Raw genomic sequence first — 17848 nt, 5'->3', positions numbered from 1 at the left:
TGGTATACAACGTTGATTTTCAATAATTGCATACAATGTGTGATCAGGACAGTTAGCTTATTATCATTACAATACACTATCATTTTTTGTGTCTATTAACCAATTCCTCATTAGCCCCTCTCCCTGTCCCCCTCCGCTCCCCTCCTCTTTTCCACCTCTAGTAACCATTGTTCTTTTCTCTCTTTCTGAAAATTCAATGTATTACTGTGATTGCTGTTTCTTTCTTTCTCTCTGTTTCTCTTTATTGTTTATTTGTTTATGGATTTAGCTCCCAGTTATGAGTGAGAACATGCAGTATTTCTCTTTCTGTACCTGGGTTTCATTTAGGATAATTTTCTCCAGGCTCATCCACGTTGCTGCAAATGGTCGAATTTCATTCTTTTTTATGGCTGAGTAGTATTCCATTGTGTATATATACCACAATTTCCTTATCCAGTCATCCATCAATGGACATTTAGGTTGTTTCCATCACCTGGCTATTGTAAACAGAGCTGCAGTAAACATGGGAGTGCAGGTATCCTTTGACGTGATGATTTCCAATCCTCTAGATATATCCCCAGAAGTGGGATTGCTGGATCATATTGTAGTTCTATCTGTAGTTGTTTGAGGAATCTCCATACTGTTTGCCATAATGGCTGTACTAATTTACAGTCCCACCAACAGTGCAGGAGGGTTCCTCTTTCTCCACATCCTTGCCAGCACTTGTTAGTATCTCTTTTTTATAATACACATTCTTAAAAATTGATCTACTACATCAAAGAATTTCAATTTCCTGACTCTTTACATGTTTTGTCAGGTCACTCACTATAAGAATTGTATCTGTTTAAGTTGTCATTAGCATTTGATTTTCTTATTTTCAAAGAAGTTTTCTAAGTTTAAAATGATATCTTTTTATCATTTTGATTTGTATGTCTTTAGTTATTAAAAAAGTTTAAATGATTTTTTATTTTATTATTTGCATTTCTTTGACTCATTCCTATAGCTTTTTTGTGTGTCTTTTCTCTGCTTAATGTTAAACTTAATGAGTCCCCATACCAGTCAGCCACAAAAAAGTAAAAAATAAATAAATTTTAAAAACTTAAACGGAAGACTGCTAAGAGAAAAAGAAGTCTTAAGTGAAGCAACTGAGGAGAGACATAGAGTGAACTAGAGCTGGCAAACTGTTTTAACTTTCTTCCTTTTCTAGTTGCAAAGGCTGAAAAAACCTGTTAGACTTATGAGTAAGAAATGTGATCACCTTTAGGGCTCATTTTTCACACTGTTCATTACTTACAGCCGGGGTTTTAGGGCAGATGGATAGATTATATTTATGAGTATGAGGAAGAGATAGGGAAAAGATAAAGCCTGAGAAGCTAATACCATGGTGTCTCTATGGTAAATGATCCGTAGACAAATAACCAGTGTTTACTTCTACACTACACAGTGCTGAGTTACCACTGTTCACACCACCAGACTCTTCCATCTCTATGGCAGCCTGATGCATGAGTCGTCTGCCCTGTGAGTAACCAAGTGTAAAACTGCTTCTTCACAGGAAGGAGAATGAGAACTTGAAGGCAGAAACTCAAACAGTGCTCCTGAAACCCGTGACTGGTAACGCAGGGCAGATGAGCAGAGACCCCCCAGCTCCCACTAACCCCACTGACCAGCAAACCAGTGATAGCCCAGATGATGTGGAAGAGAGCAGATACCCACAGGACAACCAGAAACTCCTAACAGGAGCACGCAGTAGCGGATTCCTGAATCACAAAGTGAGTAACAAGAATATTCAAGCTTTTCTTGGTAATTTACAAGAAAAATACAGAAAAAAACACAGGTTAACACAAACACACCCTTGTGCAAATGGTAATTAAAATATTTTACATGAAATAGAAATTAGAATCAATTTTTTTCAATCTGAAAATGAATTTCAAGGTCATTTTGTGTATTGCATCTTTGTTGACCAAAACTTGAGCTCGTCAACCTTCCCTGCCTGTGTCTAATTTGGTGACACTCAGTAATACAGTGACAAGTGTCACTATACATACACATGCAAAGTTGGGGCATTTTGGAGGGGGAGAGGCTGTCTGCTTTCACATTATAGGAAGAGATGATTTATTTTCAAAATCCAATGCAAACGTGTATATATCAAAAAATTATAGGCTCAGAAGTGTCTTGATAGAAATCTATATCACCACACTCTGTTAACCATCAACCAAACAGTCCATAACAAACTAACTTGATAATGAAAAATCCAAATGATTAGCAATTTGTAATTAAAGAGCAAGTATAGAAGCAATTTAAAGCTGGATCTAAATCAAGACAAAAATAATGATTCATTGATAACAAAGTACTATTTCCAAAAGTTGCTGAAAGTACAATTAAACGGATACATGGAATAGGAGTTTTGCAATGCTGCCAAGCATTAAGTGACAGCCAGATATTTTAGAAGAATACTGAATTAGAGTGTGCAGTAAACTCTAACATAACTAATTTTAGTTTATAATTTTAATAGCCCCTTCTAAATCACTGAGCTACTAGCTAGTCTTTAGTCATATGAGAAAATGAATGCCTATAAATTTGTGATCTTTTACTCATAAGAACCATGCAAAAGATTACAATTTTGGAGTGGTTAACAGCCCACCAATGGACCTCGGACTATACTCTGAAAGGTCTAGTTGAACACTGAAGTCCAGAAATGAAAGTGGCTTGCCCAAAATGTTAGTGGCTCCGCCTAGGTTGGAACTCAGGCCTCCTAGTCCCCGGTCAATGTGTTATTTTGGCTTTCCCATGGTGATACCTTGAATTTAGGGCCTGATTAGAGCAGGAGATAATGAATCTACAGCAGTGAAATAATCTATTGTGAACTTCGACAGACTTCTGAGTTCTTACCCTAATTTTGACTCAGGTGTTAATATATTTATTATTGTTGCTCCCTGAGGATGACCTTGGTAATAATATCATAGTTATAAAACACCTTATTATTGACTGACTGCTTTCAGGTAAATTTTATTATTTGCTCTTTGGAATCAATCCTGTATGGTAAGTGCCACTGTTATTTCTATCATCATGATACAGATGATGAAACTGAGACTTGGAAAAGTTAAAGTGACTCATGCGTGTGCAGATAAAATGTTTGCCCAGGTTTTCTTTTCTTTTTTTTTGACTTAAATTTTTTATTGATGTTTCTAATTATAAAATGTTTCATAATCATGTAGAAATCATAAAATAATGTAAAAAATATAGAAAATGGAAGGATAATTTAATAAGAAAAAAATAAAACCAGGCAAAGAAAACTACTGGTTTTCTTTCCCTTTCTTTCCCTTCTCTCTTCCATGCATAGATTTAGAATGAGAGTCATTGTGTATATACTATTTTTTATCCTGCTCTATTCACTTCATATCAAGAATTTTCCCTTCGGCATGAAAAATGCCATCCCACACATCATCTTTAATGACTCTTTGAGACTCCTACTCAAAACTAACACTTCGACAGCATTTACTGTGTGCCAGGCACTATTCTAAGCCCCTTATATGTATTAACTAATGTGCTATCTCCAAGCACCCAGTGAGGTAGAAGCTCTTATTATCTTCAGTTCATGGATGAGGGAACCGAGAAACAAAGAGGTCAAGTGCCTCGCCAAGATCATAAGGCTGACAAGTGGCAGAGCCACAATTCAAGCCCAGGTTCTAGGTCCTTAATCACCAAATTATATCTGTTCCTTTATACAGATATAACATGGCTCATTTAACAAATCCTCTGGTGTATTTAAGCCATTTCTGGTTTTTCTCTTGTAAATGGAAATCTGTTTCTTGACACTCCTCCTAATACATCAAGCTGCTCAATCCTGCCATGGATGCTGCATTTGCTGTTATAATGGGTAGAATGTTCATTCGGTAAGCTGTTCTTGGACCTCCACGATCTGACTTGTCAGCTCTGTAGTACCAGAGGGGGAAGATTTACCTCTCCTCTCCCAGAACTCAACAGGGCTTCTTGTGAGAGGCTCAGTGGAGCTAACATCCACCCACCAAACACAGGCAGGCCTCGTGGGAGGTGTAGGACTAATTGGTTTTGTCTGCCGGGCATGCACATGGTGCAGGCTGCCAGATGGTGGCCACAGTTGCTTGGTAGGGAGACCTTCATTACCACCTTGACTAAGTGGCAAATGGAATCGTGCCACAGTTACAGAGGCAAACCAATCAGAACTCCTTCTAGATCCTTATCACTCTCACAGAGATGAAAATAAGCTTTCCTGACTGGGACATAACAGGCAATCTGGACCAGCTGAATTTGTTCCAAAAGAGAAGTCGCTGATGAGGACTGAGCTAACAGGAGTAGGATGAGCAAGTGTCAAATTCTCTTGCAAATCACAGATTAAGTTCGAAGAGTATCATTGGTAGGGGGTAAGTAAAGCTGAAGCTATTAAGAGAATCCATCATTTTATGTATATAACAGTAAGATATCTTAGAAATCAACAAGTACAAACCTTCATTTCACAAATGAAGAGTGAGAAGTCCAGAGAGCTTCACTGGCTTGTCTGAGGTCTCGCAAGAGAAGAGCTCGTGACTCTCAGCCCTAGCATCTTTTTGCTTCCAAATTCTGCGCCTTATGGGTAAGTCTGAAAAAATATATACAAGTATTGTTTATATTGTTTCTCAGAAGCCTCAGCTCTGCCTTCTCTCAGAAGAATTAAAAAAGAATGTGTGACTAGCAACAAACTCAGTAGCACAGTTTCAAAAATAAAATTAGAGTGTTCTTTTTGCATCTGGCAGCATGAAAATGAAAGTGTTAGTGCTTTAATTTTAATACTTATCACAGTTGACTGGTAGGGTATTCTCTTCAAATCCCTTTTGCATGGTTTTTTTTTTTTTTTCTTTTTCTTTTTCATTCTTTGTAATAGCCCTGTGAGGTAGGTAGAGGCACATGATATTAACCTTATTTTATAGATGAATAAACAGACGTCAAGGAAATTTCTTTGTGGCTATGCATTCCCAGCCCAGACTCAGCATATTCGGAGCAGACCCTTTGATCCTGCTCCTCATCCCATAGTCTGTGTCTCACAGAATGGTCCCAGCAAGAAACCTGGACATTCTTTCCTTGTCTCTCTCCCTGACTCTGATATCTAACAATCACTGGGTTCTTTAATTCCACCTCCTTCATGTCTCTCTCCCTGACTCTGATGTCTAACTAATCACTGTGCTCTTTAAATTCCACCTCCTTCATGTCTCTCAAAGTGTTCTCCTACATTCATTTCATCTGTCCTTACCCAGGTCAGACCACCACTCTTTCTCATCAGGGAGATTTTAATTATCTTCAAGCTGACTTTCCTGTCTCTGAGCATCCCTCATTGTGTCAGTCAGCTATTGTAATACATACTGCTGTGTAACAAATTGCCCCAGTACTCAGTGGTTTATAACCATAATCACTGATGTTCACATCTATGAATGTGAGCTAAGGTAGCTTTTACTTATCTCAGTTGGGCTTGGCTGGGTTTGGTTCCACACTGTGGATTTGGTTTAGGTCTGCTCTGTCTTTTTATTGTTCTGAATTGAAGAGCCCAATGCATATTCTCATCATGATAGAAACATTTGAGAGGACAAACTCAACCATACAAGTATATTTTAAGTCTTCGTTTGTGTCATATTTACTAACATTCCATTGGCCAAAGCAATCCTCATGGTAAAGTACAATGCCAGCAGAGCAGGGATATATATGCTACCTCTTTTAGGAGGAACTTCAAAACCATTGATCAAAAGTAAACTCTGCTTAAAACGCTTAAAACCCATTGTTAAATCCCCATTGCTCTAGTATAAAATTCAAACTCCTTGACTTATCATTCTATCTCAAGTCTATCTACTCTATTTCCCTCCCATCCCCCTTTTCACTAAACTGAAATTCTATTCCACAAATAAAGTTCTGTTCCCTTTTGCTGTTCCCTTTCACCTCCCTTCCTTGGCCCATACTATTTCCTTTGTATGAAATTCTATTTCCTCCATCTTTATTTGATTAAGTCCTAATCATGTTAGAGTCTCAACTTAGGTATCAACTCTACCAAGAAGCATCATTGTCTGACTGCCAAGACTGAGATAAGTGCCTTTCCTAATGTATTTCTAAGTGAATCTGTGCATACCCCTATAGGTGATGTCATACTATTAAAATAGGATATTTCCTTATCTGTCTCTTTCCACAAGTCTATAAGGCCCCTGAGAATAAGAATTGTGGCTTGTTCATTTCCAAAATACCACTCGCTGTATATTAGCCCAAAGCCAACATCTAATTCTGGGCAAAGACTAAAGGCTTTCTCATGACAGTCTGGAAGTAGTCAAGGGTACCCACTATCTCCACTCGTTTTTAATATTATGCTGGAGGTATTAGCCAATACAATTAAATAAGAGAGAGAAATTAAAAGCATAATACTTAGAGAGGAAGAGGTAAAACTGTTTTCGGATAATAAGATTATACATTTAAAATCTAAAAAAAGCTAATGGAAAAACTGCTAAAACAATAAGAGAGAATTTGGCAAAACAGGAAGTCATTATATCTATAACACAAATCAATGGTCTCCCTGTATATAAGCAAAGACTAGTTAGAAGATAAAATGGAAGCAAAGGCACCACTTACAATAGCAAATAAATACATAACTAAATTAAATAAATCAAATGCCAAGGCATGAACTTAACAAGAAATGTCGAAACCTTTATGAGAAAAAAATTAAAGCGCTGAAAGACACACAAGTAGATTTAAACAACTGGAAAGGCATGTTATGTTCATGTACAGAAAAGGTTAAAATCAGCAAGTTGTCAGTCCTTCCTGAGGTAATTTATAAATTTAATGTGACTCCAACAAAAATAGCATTCGATTTTTGTTTGTTTGTTTTGGAACTAGCCAAATTGATTATAAAGTTGATTTGGAATAACAAACAAGCAAGAATAATCAGGAGAACCCTGAAAAAAAAAAAAGGGTGTGGGTGATGGGTAAGATACCATTACATAAAGTCTCTCTATTTAAAATAGTGTGGTTTTAGCACACGAATAGATGAAAGACGAAAGAATTGAAAAAACAAAGTCCAGATATAGATCCAATGGCATATTGTAATTTTGTGTATGATAAGGAGACATCTAAAATTTGTAGGGAATGAGAGAATTATATTAAGTGAAACAAGTCAGGCACAGAAAGAGAAATACCACATGTTCTCACTTATTGGTGGGAGCTAAAAATTAATATATAAATTCACACACACACACACACACACACAAAAACCGGGGGGGGGGGGGAAGAAGATATAACAACCACAATTATTTGAAGTTGATACGACAAGCAAACAGAAAGGACATTGTTGGGGGGGAGGGGGGAGGGAAAAAGGAGGGAGGTCTTGGGGATGGGGAGCAATAATCAGCTACAATGTATATCGACAAAATAAAATTTAAAAAAATAAAAATAAATAAAAATAAAAAAATAAAAACCCAGGAAAAAATAAATAAAAAAATAAAAGTAGTTACTTAAAAATAAATAAATAAATAAATAAATAAAATTCGTAGGGAAAAGATGGACTTCTTAATCAGTAATACTAAGATTATTGGAAGGCTATAGAGAAATTTTAGATTGTGTCTATTCTTCATAGAAGGATACTTCAAAAAGATCGTGGAAATATAGAATTGAAAGATAATACAAATCTTTCCATAAACTTTTGAAGTACCTTTGTATACCACACATATATAGGATGTGTATTAGAATATTTTCCATATGGATCAGAGATTTAAGTGTAAATAATAATAATAATAATAATAATAATAATAATAATAAAACTATACAAGTAGTGCAATTGAGCATGGGTGATTTTCTCTATCATCTGGGATAAGAGGATGTTAACTATGACTCAAAATGCAAATACAATTTTTAAAAGCATGATAATTTTTACTATACATTTATGGTCAGAAGCACTGTAAGCAAAATACATAAACACCTGACAAACTGGGGAAAAAATCTGCAACTTATATAATCGACAAATACATCCCTAATCTATAGAATATTCTATCTAAAAATGGAGAAAAGGACAGTAAACTGTTAGAAAAATTGGCAAAATATATAAACAGACATTTTCACAAGAAAATAAATCCAAATTCTCCTTAGATATTTCCAGACCTGTAGCCTTGCTCTTAATAAGAAGAGTGTATATTAATTCCACTCTGAGATACAATTTCTCATTGGTAAAATCCAGAAAATTGATAACATACGTTGAAGTCTATGGGGAAACAGATCCTCTGCTACACTGACAGGAAATTTAAAGTGGAACATCCACTTTGGAAGAAAATTTGACAATAATCAGCAGAACTATATATGCATTTATTTTTTGACATGAAAATCTCATTCACATGTATCTGTAGTGCTGAGGATAAAGACATTCAAATTCTGGTATTTAGATGGGAGCAAAGGGGGCTCAAGGACACCTTGACACCATTGGGATGATGAAATATTCATAAACACTTCTTTAGAACACCATCATATAGAAGTGTGTTAATTCTCAGAGGCAAAAAAATATTTCTGTGTGACTGAACATGGAAATATCTTATATTGCAAATAATTTGCAAAGAAACCTATTTTCTGAGACAAAACTTTCCAATCTGTGTTTGATGTTGTCTCTGGAAGTTTTCTCCTAAGCCACAACTACCCATTGCACAATATTAAGACAATCAGTTGTGTTCACTAGGCTTGGAAGAGAGTGTTCATGACTTCCACAATGTAACCACTCAAAAATAGTTTTATTTATAAGCAATATTTTAAAAGACCTGTTTATATTTTGTTTCTCTTTGCATGTTGTTTCTGAGAACAATGTGTCCGAAATACCTAACTAAATCCTTGAGAGTGAAATTCCTCTGTGAACTGAATGATGAATCTCTGTAATCCTAGGGTAGTAGTGAAAAGCAGGATTCAAATCTTATCAGCACAATTTACTAGGGAGTAGATTTTGAACACATTTGATCTAGTAATTGCTCTATTCACAATATTTGCATGGCTCCCCATTGCCCTCAGCACAAATCATAGATGGTAACAAGGCTCAAAGGTAATTCATTGCCTTTCTCCTGCCTGCATCTCCAGCCTTATTTTTGCCTTTCCCAAAAACTAAACTATGCTCTGAGATCATCCACCTCTCTTTCTTACAAAGCTGTGTTCACCTTTGAAGTTTTTATATCCCGTTCTCTTTTCCTCTAATCTTCTTTCTTCTCTTCTCCTCCCTCCCACTCATTAGCTTATCCAAAACCAAATTTAACTTATCTTTCAAGCCGGCACTTGCAAGTCATTGCCTCCAGACCTGGACCTCCAAGTCAGGTTGGGTGGCCTGTAGACTGTTCTGATAGTCGCTCTTACCACCCCATACTGTACTGTCACGGTTGCTTACTGTGTGTCCCACACTGTCTGCAAGCTCTGTGCGACTGAGTCTAGGGCCTATCAGAGTGCCTGGCCAGATTAGGCAAGTCATAAATATTTCTGAAATGAAGGAATAAAGTTGTTTAACTTCTGTATACCTCAGCTTTCAAAATGTAAAAGGGTGCTAATTCCACCTACTTCACAGGGTGGTTGTAAGGATTATATTAAATAACATAAGCATTATAGCATTATAATGAGAACTACAAAACACTGCTGAGAGAAATTAGAGAGGATACAAGAAGATGGAAAGATATCCTATGCTCTTGGATTGGAAGAATCAACATAGTGAAAATGTCCATACTACCCAAAGTCATATACAAATTCAATGCAATCCCCATCAAAATTCCAAAGACATTTTTCTCAGAAATGGAAAAAACTATCCAGACATTTATATGGAACAATAAAAGACCACGCATAGCCAAAGCAATGCTGAGCAAAAAAAATAAAGCTGGAGGCATAACACTACCTGACTTTAAGCTATACTACAAAGCTATAATAACCAAAACAGTATGGTACTGGCATAAAAACAGACACACTGACCAATGGAATAGAATAGAGAATCCAGAAATCAACCCACACACTTACTGTCAGCTGATCTTTGACAAAGGCATCAAGCCTATTCAGTGGCGAAGGGACTGCCTCTTCAGCAAATGGTGCTAGGACAACTGGATATCCATATGCAGGAGAATGAAACTTGATCCATACCTCTCGCCGTATACTAAAATCAACTCAAAATGGATTAAGGATTTAAATATACACCCTGAAACAATAAAACTTCTTAAAGAAAACATAGGAGAAACACTTCAGGAAATAGGACTGGGCACAGACTTCATGAATACGACCCCAAAAGCACGGGCAACCAAAGGAAAAATAAACAAATGGGATTATATCAAACTAAAAAGCTTCTGCACAGCAAAAGAAACAATTAGAAGAGTTAAAAGACAACCAACAGAGTGGGAGAAAATATTTGCAAAATATACATCTGACAAAGGATTAATATCCAGAATATATAAGGAACTCAAACAACTGTACAAGAAGAAAACAAGCAACCCAATTAAAAAATGGGCAAAAGAGCTAAGTAGGCATTTCTCTAAGGAAGATATACAAATGGCCAACAGACATATGAAAAAATGCTCAACATCACTCAGCATCCGGGAAATGCAAATCAAAACCACATTGAGATACCATCTAACCCCAGTTAGGATGGCTAAAATCCAAAAGACTATGAACGATAAATGCTGGCGAGGCTGCGGAGAAAAAGGAACTCTCATACATTGTTGGTGGGACTGCAAAATGGTGCAGCCTCTATGGAAAATGGTATGGAGGTTCTTCAAACAATTGCAGATAGATCTACCATACGACCCAGCTATCCCACTGTTGGGAATATACCCAGAAGAATGGAAATCATCAAGTCGAAGGTATACCTGTTTCCCAATGTTCATCGCAGCCCTCTTTACAATAGCCAAGAGTTGGAACCAGCCCAAATGCCCATCATCGGATGAGTGGATACGGAAAATGTGGTACATCTACACAATGGAATACTACTCAGCTATAAAAACGAATGAAATACTGCCATTTGCAACAACATGGATGGACCTTGAGAGAATTATATTAAGTGAAACGAGTCAGGCACAGAAAGAGAAATACCACATGTTCTCACTTATTGGTGGGAGCTAAAAATTAATATATAAATTCACACACACACACACACAGACACACACACACACACACACACGCACACAAACGGGGGGGGGGGGGAAGAAGATATAACAACCACAATTATTTGAAGTTGATATGACAAGCAAACAGAAAGGACATTGTTGGGGGGGAGGGGGGGAGGGAGAAGGGAGGGAGGTTTTGGTGATGGGGAGCAATAATCAGCCACAATGTATATCGACAAAATAAAATTTAAAAATAAATAAATAAATAAATAAATAACATAAGCACAGCACCCATATGGTGCTTTGTACAGAGTATGTGATGAATAAAGTGTTATTGTTAGCCTCTTCTAGAACTCTCTGTCATTACTGCCCACTCCAGCCACTCTAGAGAGCCTCTTGATGTTTCCTTAAAATACTTCATGACTACAAAGCATCTACAGGTTGTTGTCTATACTGTTAGGTTATTCCACATGGCTATCAATTGAGTACAGGCACTCAGTTTCCAGAGAGTCCTTATGATTATGTCTCCTTTCAATTACCTGATATGAAAAATAACCATGTGTCTTGACTTGTGCCCAGGATTCTCCTTTAATCAGGTATGGTAAGGTAATAGACATGGAGACAACTGTCTTTGAAAGGAGAGTTAATTACCTACATTCCCCAAGAGTAGGGGGCATACCACACCACACAGGGCCACATGGGAAAGCACCACATTCTGTTCTGTCAGGAGGCTGAAGGAGGAACGAGGCATGGGGGCTGTCCCTAGTTGTCCGGAATCTGGTCCTGGGTTGGTTTAGGGCAGGGGAAATACTGGCTTTATGTGTGAGTTAGATAAAGAAGGTGGCCATGGGATTGAACTCAGATTGGTTGGTTTACATATGAAAGGTGTATTAGCAGGCAAGTTATTTACTGTCTCTAGCAATTAGCTAGCCCTGGGAGGGGAAGTCTCCCCCAGCCAGCATGGGCCTCTCAAGAAGTCAAATCATCATAAGTGGGAGTTAAGAGAGAAAGAAGGAAAGAAAGGAAGACCACAGTGGTGTGTTGGACTTGCAAAGGGAGAGAGCATACCCTGGGATACAAAGTAGAGTGAGGAAAAGGAGGATGTGGAGGGAGGTTGTGATTAATTGGGCAGGGGACATGGGGTATAATCGTAATTCGTGGTAATGGGCATGCTGCCAGTATGGATCTGGCCATAACATCTTGGGCATGAGTGATGACAGTCAGCTTTGCACCCCATGAAAATTCATAACCAAAAAAAAAAAAAAAAGCCAAACCATCAAAATACAGAAAATTTTAAAACATGATTAATACGCCATGGTGGTACATGGCAAGAGAGAACAAGATTTTATCACTGACCCTAGTTCCAACATTTATTCTATTACAACCTTTAATAACATTGTTCTTGGGGTATAATATTTTGGGCTTTTTATCTCCTTTAGTCCATTCTTGACAAAGCTCACAGTTTCCTTTGTGGCCCTTCCTGAATGAATGTGCTGATCAAAACAGCCTACAGATACCCCATTTCTAATAAGAACCCTACATTTACCTACAAACACCTTATGTTCTACCTATTTTTTCAACTAAGCCAGACACGTTTCTTGCAAAAATGAGGCAACATCTAATTGTTCATATACCTGTTGAACGTGTGTTAATTTCCCAATGTTGGAATTGGTGTTGAGGCAAGCTTTCTTCATTGGGGATTGAATGACTCAATGACTAACTACATGGGATGAAGTTCATTTAGAACTGGGAATGTGTTTAATGGAATTAATTGGTTAGCTCATATTCTTTCTTCTCCCCTCTTTCTCTTTTCCTTCTCCTCTTCTGCTCTTTGTTTCCATTTGTCTTTCTTTCTTTAAGATTCCCAGTCAAGCAAATGTCCATTGCAGCTCTGTACCAACTGGAGACCAGTCTCTATCCTATATGCATGGCCTCCCCAGGAGGAAACATAGAGACTGGTCCTTGGAACAGATGGTGAAAGGCAGCTCTGACCAACCTGAGGTGTGTATACTAAGAGTTGTTGTTTTCTATTGTGGATGAAGGGTATTATTTGTTGACTGTGCATTTTAATATGGAGCAGATAACAGCTGGAGAATGGAATGACAGACACCAGATGCCCTATGTCCAGTGAACTTTCAACGAAGCTTCCTGGGGAAGTTCACAAGTAAACCCTCAACTGAATTCCCCATCATCCCCGCACCTTCCTTCCTTTCAAGGATTCCTAAGCTCAGGAAGGGACACTGCACTACCAGGGACCTCAGTCAGGATCTGGGCACCATCCTGATCTGCATCCCTAGCACTAAACTCCCAGATCCAGTGGGTCTCTGAGATTTGTTATTCTAAGTTTTCATACAGTCGAAAAAGTTATGTTGTAAAAGACAGATGGTGTACATTAAAGAGACTTCGAACAGAGTACATACTCTGATCAGATTTGCTTCCTTCTCCTAAAGGAATAGATCTGAGGTGATGTAAACTAATGAATTAGTTTACAGATTGAATTCTCCCTTCAGGTGCGGCCAACTTGTCCTGTTCTAGAACAGACCTGAAAGTGATGGATGCTCTGATACCAGCCCCAATATGCTTTATTGCTTTGACCTTTAGCCATCTTGTTCTAGAAACATGTTTTTTTGTTGTTGTTGTTGTTGTTTGGGTTTGGATTTTTTTTCCCCATTGTTTTAGGATATTGGTCAGAGGTCAAGTGGAACAAGAGAAGACACTTTTCTTCTTGCTTTGGTCAGAAAAGAACTCAAGTCACACTCTTTGAGTCCCAGCTTACTAGACAAGCTTCAGAAAGAGCTGAAAATCCTGGACCCTATCTCCTCAGGACTTCTTCTGCAGTCTCAGCTAAGCCGCACCTTCTTGAGGCATGAAGTTCCTCTACAGTTACCGACAGTCAAGATCCTTTGCCAGAGATTTTCTAGGAGGGGCTCTCCTGAAATGGTATGGCCATCCTGCTATGTTAAGTGTAGATTCCTTTTGTTTCTTTTATTAGTGCCCACCAGGGTAATAGAATTAAGAACTTAGTTCCTTTCTTGAAAATGACCTTTACTATTGACCCCTAAGATAAAAAGCTTATTTGTATTTATATGTGGAAATTTCTAGTCAGATAGATGTAGGTCTTTCAGCCCTGTTTAATTTCTCTTTAGAGGGTTTTCCTGTCCTAACTTTCACTGTCTGCTCCTAACACTATTGGGAGAGTTACAGATTCGAGATAATGGGCTCATGTGAGTCCATTCATGAGCTGACTCAGTCTGCAGGCCTCAAGGTAAGAATGGAGAACTTGATTAACATCTCCTATGTATCATGACAGTTTCTTAGAGAGTTAGAGGTGGGAGGTATCTTTGAAATATAGTTCATCACCACCATTTTATTGATTGGGAAACTGAGGCCCAGACGTTGTTAAGAAATTAACTCAGGTTACCTAGGGAATAATGGCAGACTTGAAACTGAGGCACAGTTCTCCAATGACAAGGCCAGGGTTCTTTGGGCACTGCACTTCCCAAGCTCACACTTGTGGCTGAAGGTAAGTGTGGTCCAAGTGTAACCAACTTCAGGGAGCCAGAGAAAAATATTCTAAAATAGGAAGAAGTAATAGCAATGGGCAATCATTAATGAGCATGTATCAATAGCGAAGCAATTGACAGAGAGCACAAACTTCATAAAGGAGGGCCTGGGTTTTAATCGTAATGCCACCAGCATTAGTTCTGTGGCATGGGGCACACTCTACTTAATTTCTCTGATGGCTTCAGTAATCTCATCTGAAAAACCAGGCCAAAACCAACTTAATAGGTGTAGTCTTAGCATTTAGTAATAGGATAAATGTAAACTAATATAATTAGTTGTATATTTATGAGAAGTATTTTGCAATACAATACCAACTTATCAGTATAACATGTATGAATCTTCAGTTTAACCAAATTTTCTAGCCTGAGACCTAGTTTACATCAGGGATCCTGTCTAGCTTCCCTCCTCCACTTCTACTCCCTACACTACCCTGGAGTTGTGTGCCCACTAGAGCCCCTAGTATGTCATCCAGCCCAGCAGTGGAAATGGATGACATTCCTTCCGTTCTTTACTAGGTAGAAAAAGGGTCTTGGATTTTTCACTTAGCATGAAAAATTCTTGTGCCCAGATTATCTGAATATATCTGCTGAATACATATAAATATAAGCATATATTATCTATAATAAATATGTGAGATGTGAGAAAGAATGAGAGAGAGGGAAACAAGCTAGAGGCTAGGTTATGCTGTAGTAACAATCCCAAAGTCTTAGTGGCTTAAAACAACAAGAGTTTATTTTTTTATTCACATTGCATTTCCATAATGAGTCAGCCACAGGTCTGTCTCAGCATTGTCATTATCTTAGCTCCAGGACTCAGGCTGATGAAATAGCTACTCAGCAATATTTTTGGATGTGATGACAGAGGAGGAAAAAGAGAGCTCTGGAGAGTCTTATGTCAGCAGTTTAATCCTCAACCCAGAAGTGGCACCCATCTCTTCTGCTCACAACTCATTGGCCAGAACTGGTGACATGGCCCTACCCAACCACAAGGCAACCAGGAAGCACAATTTTACCATTAGTCCAGAAGGGAGAATAATAGGGATATTTGATTAAAAGCACTAATAATTATGATACTATACAGATGCCCCTCGACTTTCGATGGGATTACATCCAAATAAACCTATTGTAAACTGAAAACATCGCAGTTGAAAGTACATTTGATACACCTAACCTACCAAACATCATAGCTTAGCCTACCTTAAATATGCTCAGAACACTTACATTAGCCTACAGTTGGGCAAAATCACCTAACACAAAGCCCGTTTTACAATGAAGTGTTGAATATTTCATATAATTTATTGAATATTGCACATTACGTCCAAATTGCAATAGTCTCACACCATGAAAAAGTCAAAAAATTGTAAGTCAAATTATTGTAAGTTGGAAAGTGTCTGTATCTTTTAGGCAGTTTTTAAAGCTTTTAATGGTTAAAATTTTCCAAATACATTTTATCCCAGCAGGCCTCTTTTCCTTACATGTAAATTAAATGAGGTTGTTCTATCTTACATTTAATTTTCAGGTGAATTATGAAAAGCTACTCTGGTTTTTAAAAAGTGCAGTGTCAGATGATCCACAGCAAAGCAAAATGGCTACAGACAACAACTTGAGGGAAACTCAGAGTCATAGCAATCACAGCCAAAGGTATTTTTCTCCCTTTTTATGGGCATGCTGTTCCTAGACATCTTAGTCAGTTTGGGCTGCTATAACAAAGTGTCATAGACTAAGTGGCTTATAAAAAGCAGACATTTATATCTCACAGTTGTTGAGGCTGAAAGTGCATGACCAGGTGCCAGTATGGTCGGGTTCTGGCAAGGGCCTCTTCTGGGTTGCAGGCTGTATCCTCCCATGGCAGAAAGAGAGCCAGCTAGCTGCCTGGCCTCTCCTTATAAGGGCACTAATCCCATTCATGAGGGCTCCATCCTCATGACTTAATCACCTCCCAAAGACCCCACCTCTTAATACCATCACATTGGGATTAGAGTTTTGACATATGAACTTTGGGATGACACAACCACTCAGTCCATTGCACAAGACTTCCACAGCTGACTGGGATCTTGGAGGCATTTAGTCTAAAACCTCACCCAAAGCAGAATCACTTACTCTTCACCAGCACTTGACTTATTCCTACAATTTTCTCTTTCTCTCTTGCACGCAGGCCAGCAAAGTCATTTGCAACAATTGCATATGTTTCTTAACATCAAGCATGTGTCTTTTTATGAGGTTGCTATGTAGAAAGGAAAAACCTCATTATGAAATAAGAAATGAATGTACGGATTGCAGCGCTCATCTATAAACTGTGATTCCAGAAATATGTTCAGTGAACTCTTGGGTAACAAACACCAGTAAAGGAAAGTTTGAGGTACAGGAATCAATAATCCAGTCACATAATCGCAAGGGAAAGAAATGACTCGAAATAACAGTAGGATGTGAGGACTATTATTAGCGATGAAGCACAGGAAGGTCTGATTTTCTCCCTTTTCACAAAATGCGGTAGTTAGGAGCATAACCTTCACTGCCAGAAGTGTGGGTTCAACTCCTATCTCTGCCACTTAGTGGCTGTGTGATCTTGGTTGGCATTCACATAACCTCTCTGTGCTCTCATTTCCAACTGTATAATGGGGATAAGGATAGACTTCACTTCACTGTTGTGTGAGAATCACTGAGTTAATAAATGCAAAATTCTTGAAAATGGTGCCTGGTACGTAGTAAGTGCTATATAAGTGTTTTTAAACTATCCTTCCAAAAGACCCTTTTCGGTTACATCTAGGTGTCACAAATAGGTGACATGGCATTGGAGTTAATAATTGCTTCACTCACTTTGGCTTTGATTCTGACTGAGGTGGGAACTAGTAGGGGCGTTTGAGTAAAAGAGGGCTGTAATCTGCCTTAGGGGGCAAGGATGGCACCCAGGAGACCAGAAATATTTAATATATGGAAAGATGTTCACACTAGAGTAAGAAGTAAAAACAAAACAAAACAAAAAAAACCCCACACAACAGCATGCATAGATATGGTACTATAATTATGTGAGCTGTGACCACTGGGGAAAGCTGGAGAAAGGGGACATGGGATCTTTATGTGCTCTTTGCAACATCTTTTGAATCCATAATTATTTCCAAATAAAAAGTAAAAGCGGACAAAAAAAAAAAATTGCTTCACTCTAGAGAAAAGGTAGTGTTCTTGAAAAATTGTTCTTGGCCCAAGTGTTGGACTTGATTCCCT

The 17848-nt window shown here is 38.1% G+C and overlaps 1 protein-coding gene across 1 annotated transcript in view; it reads left to right on the top strand.

Annotated features, from left to right (window-relative positions):
* The window catches only part of C8H1orf87 (chromosome 8 C1orf87 homolog), a 76391-nt gene that overhangs the window by 18006 nt on the left and 40537 nt on the right, over nucleotides 1-17848 (top strand). The window contains exons 2-5 of the mRNA XM_063103747.1: nucleotides 1532-1748; nucleotides 12924-13064; nucleotides 13743-14003; nucleotides 16146-16267. Coding sequence (XP_062959817.1) covers nucleotides 1532-1748; nucleotides 12924-13064; nucleotides 13743-14003; nucleotides 16146-16267 — 741 coding nt within the window. The remainder of the gene's footprint in view (nucleotides 1-1531; nucleotides 1749-12923; nucleotides 13065-13742; nucleotides 14004-16145; nucleotides 16268-17848) is intronic.

The sequence above is a fragment of the Cynocephalus volans genome, chromosome 8 (genome assembly GCF_027409185.1).
Source record: "Cynocephalus volans isolate mCynVol1 chromosome 8, mCynVol1.pri, whole genome shotgun sequence".
Lineage (NCBI taxonomy): Eukaryota > Metazoa > Chordata > Mammalia > Dermoptera > Cynocephalidae > Cynocephalus > Cynocephalus volans.
This window is presented reverse-complemented; position numbering and strand designations above follow the sequence as displayed.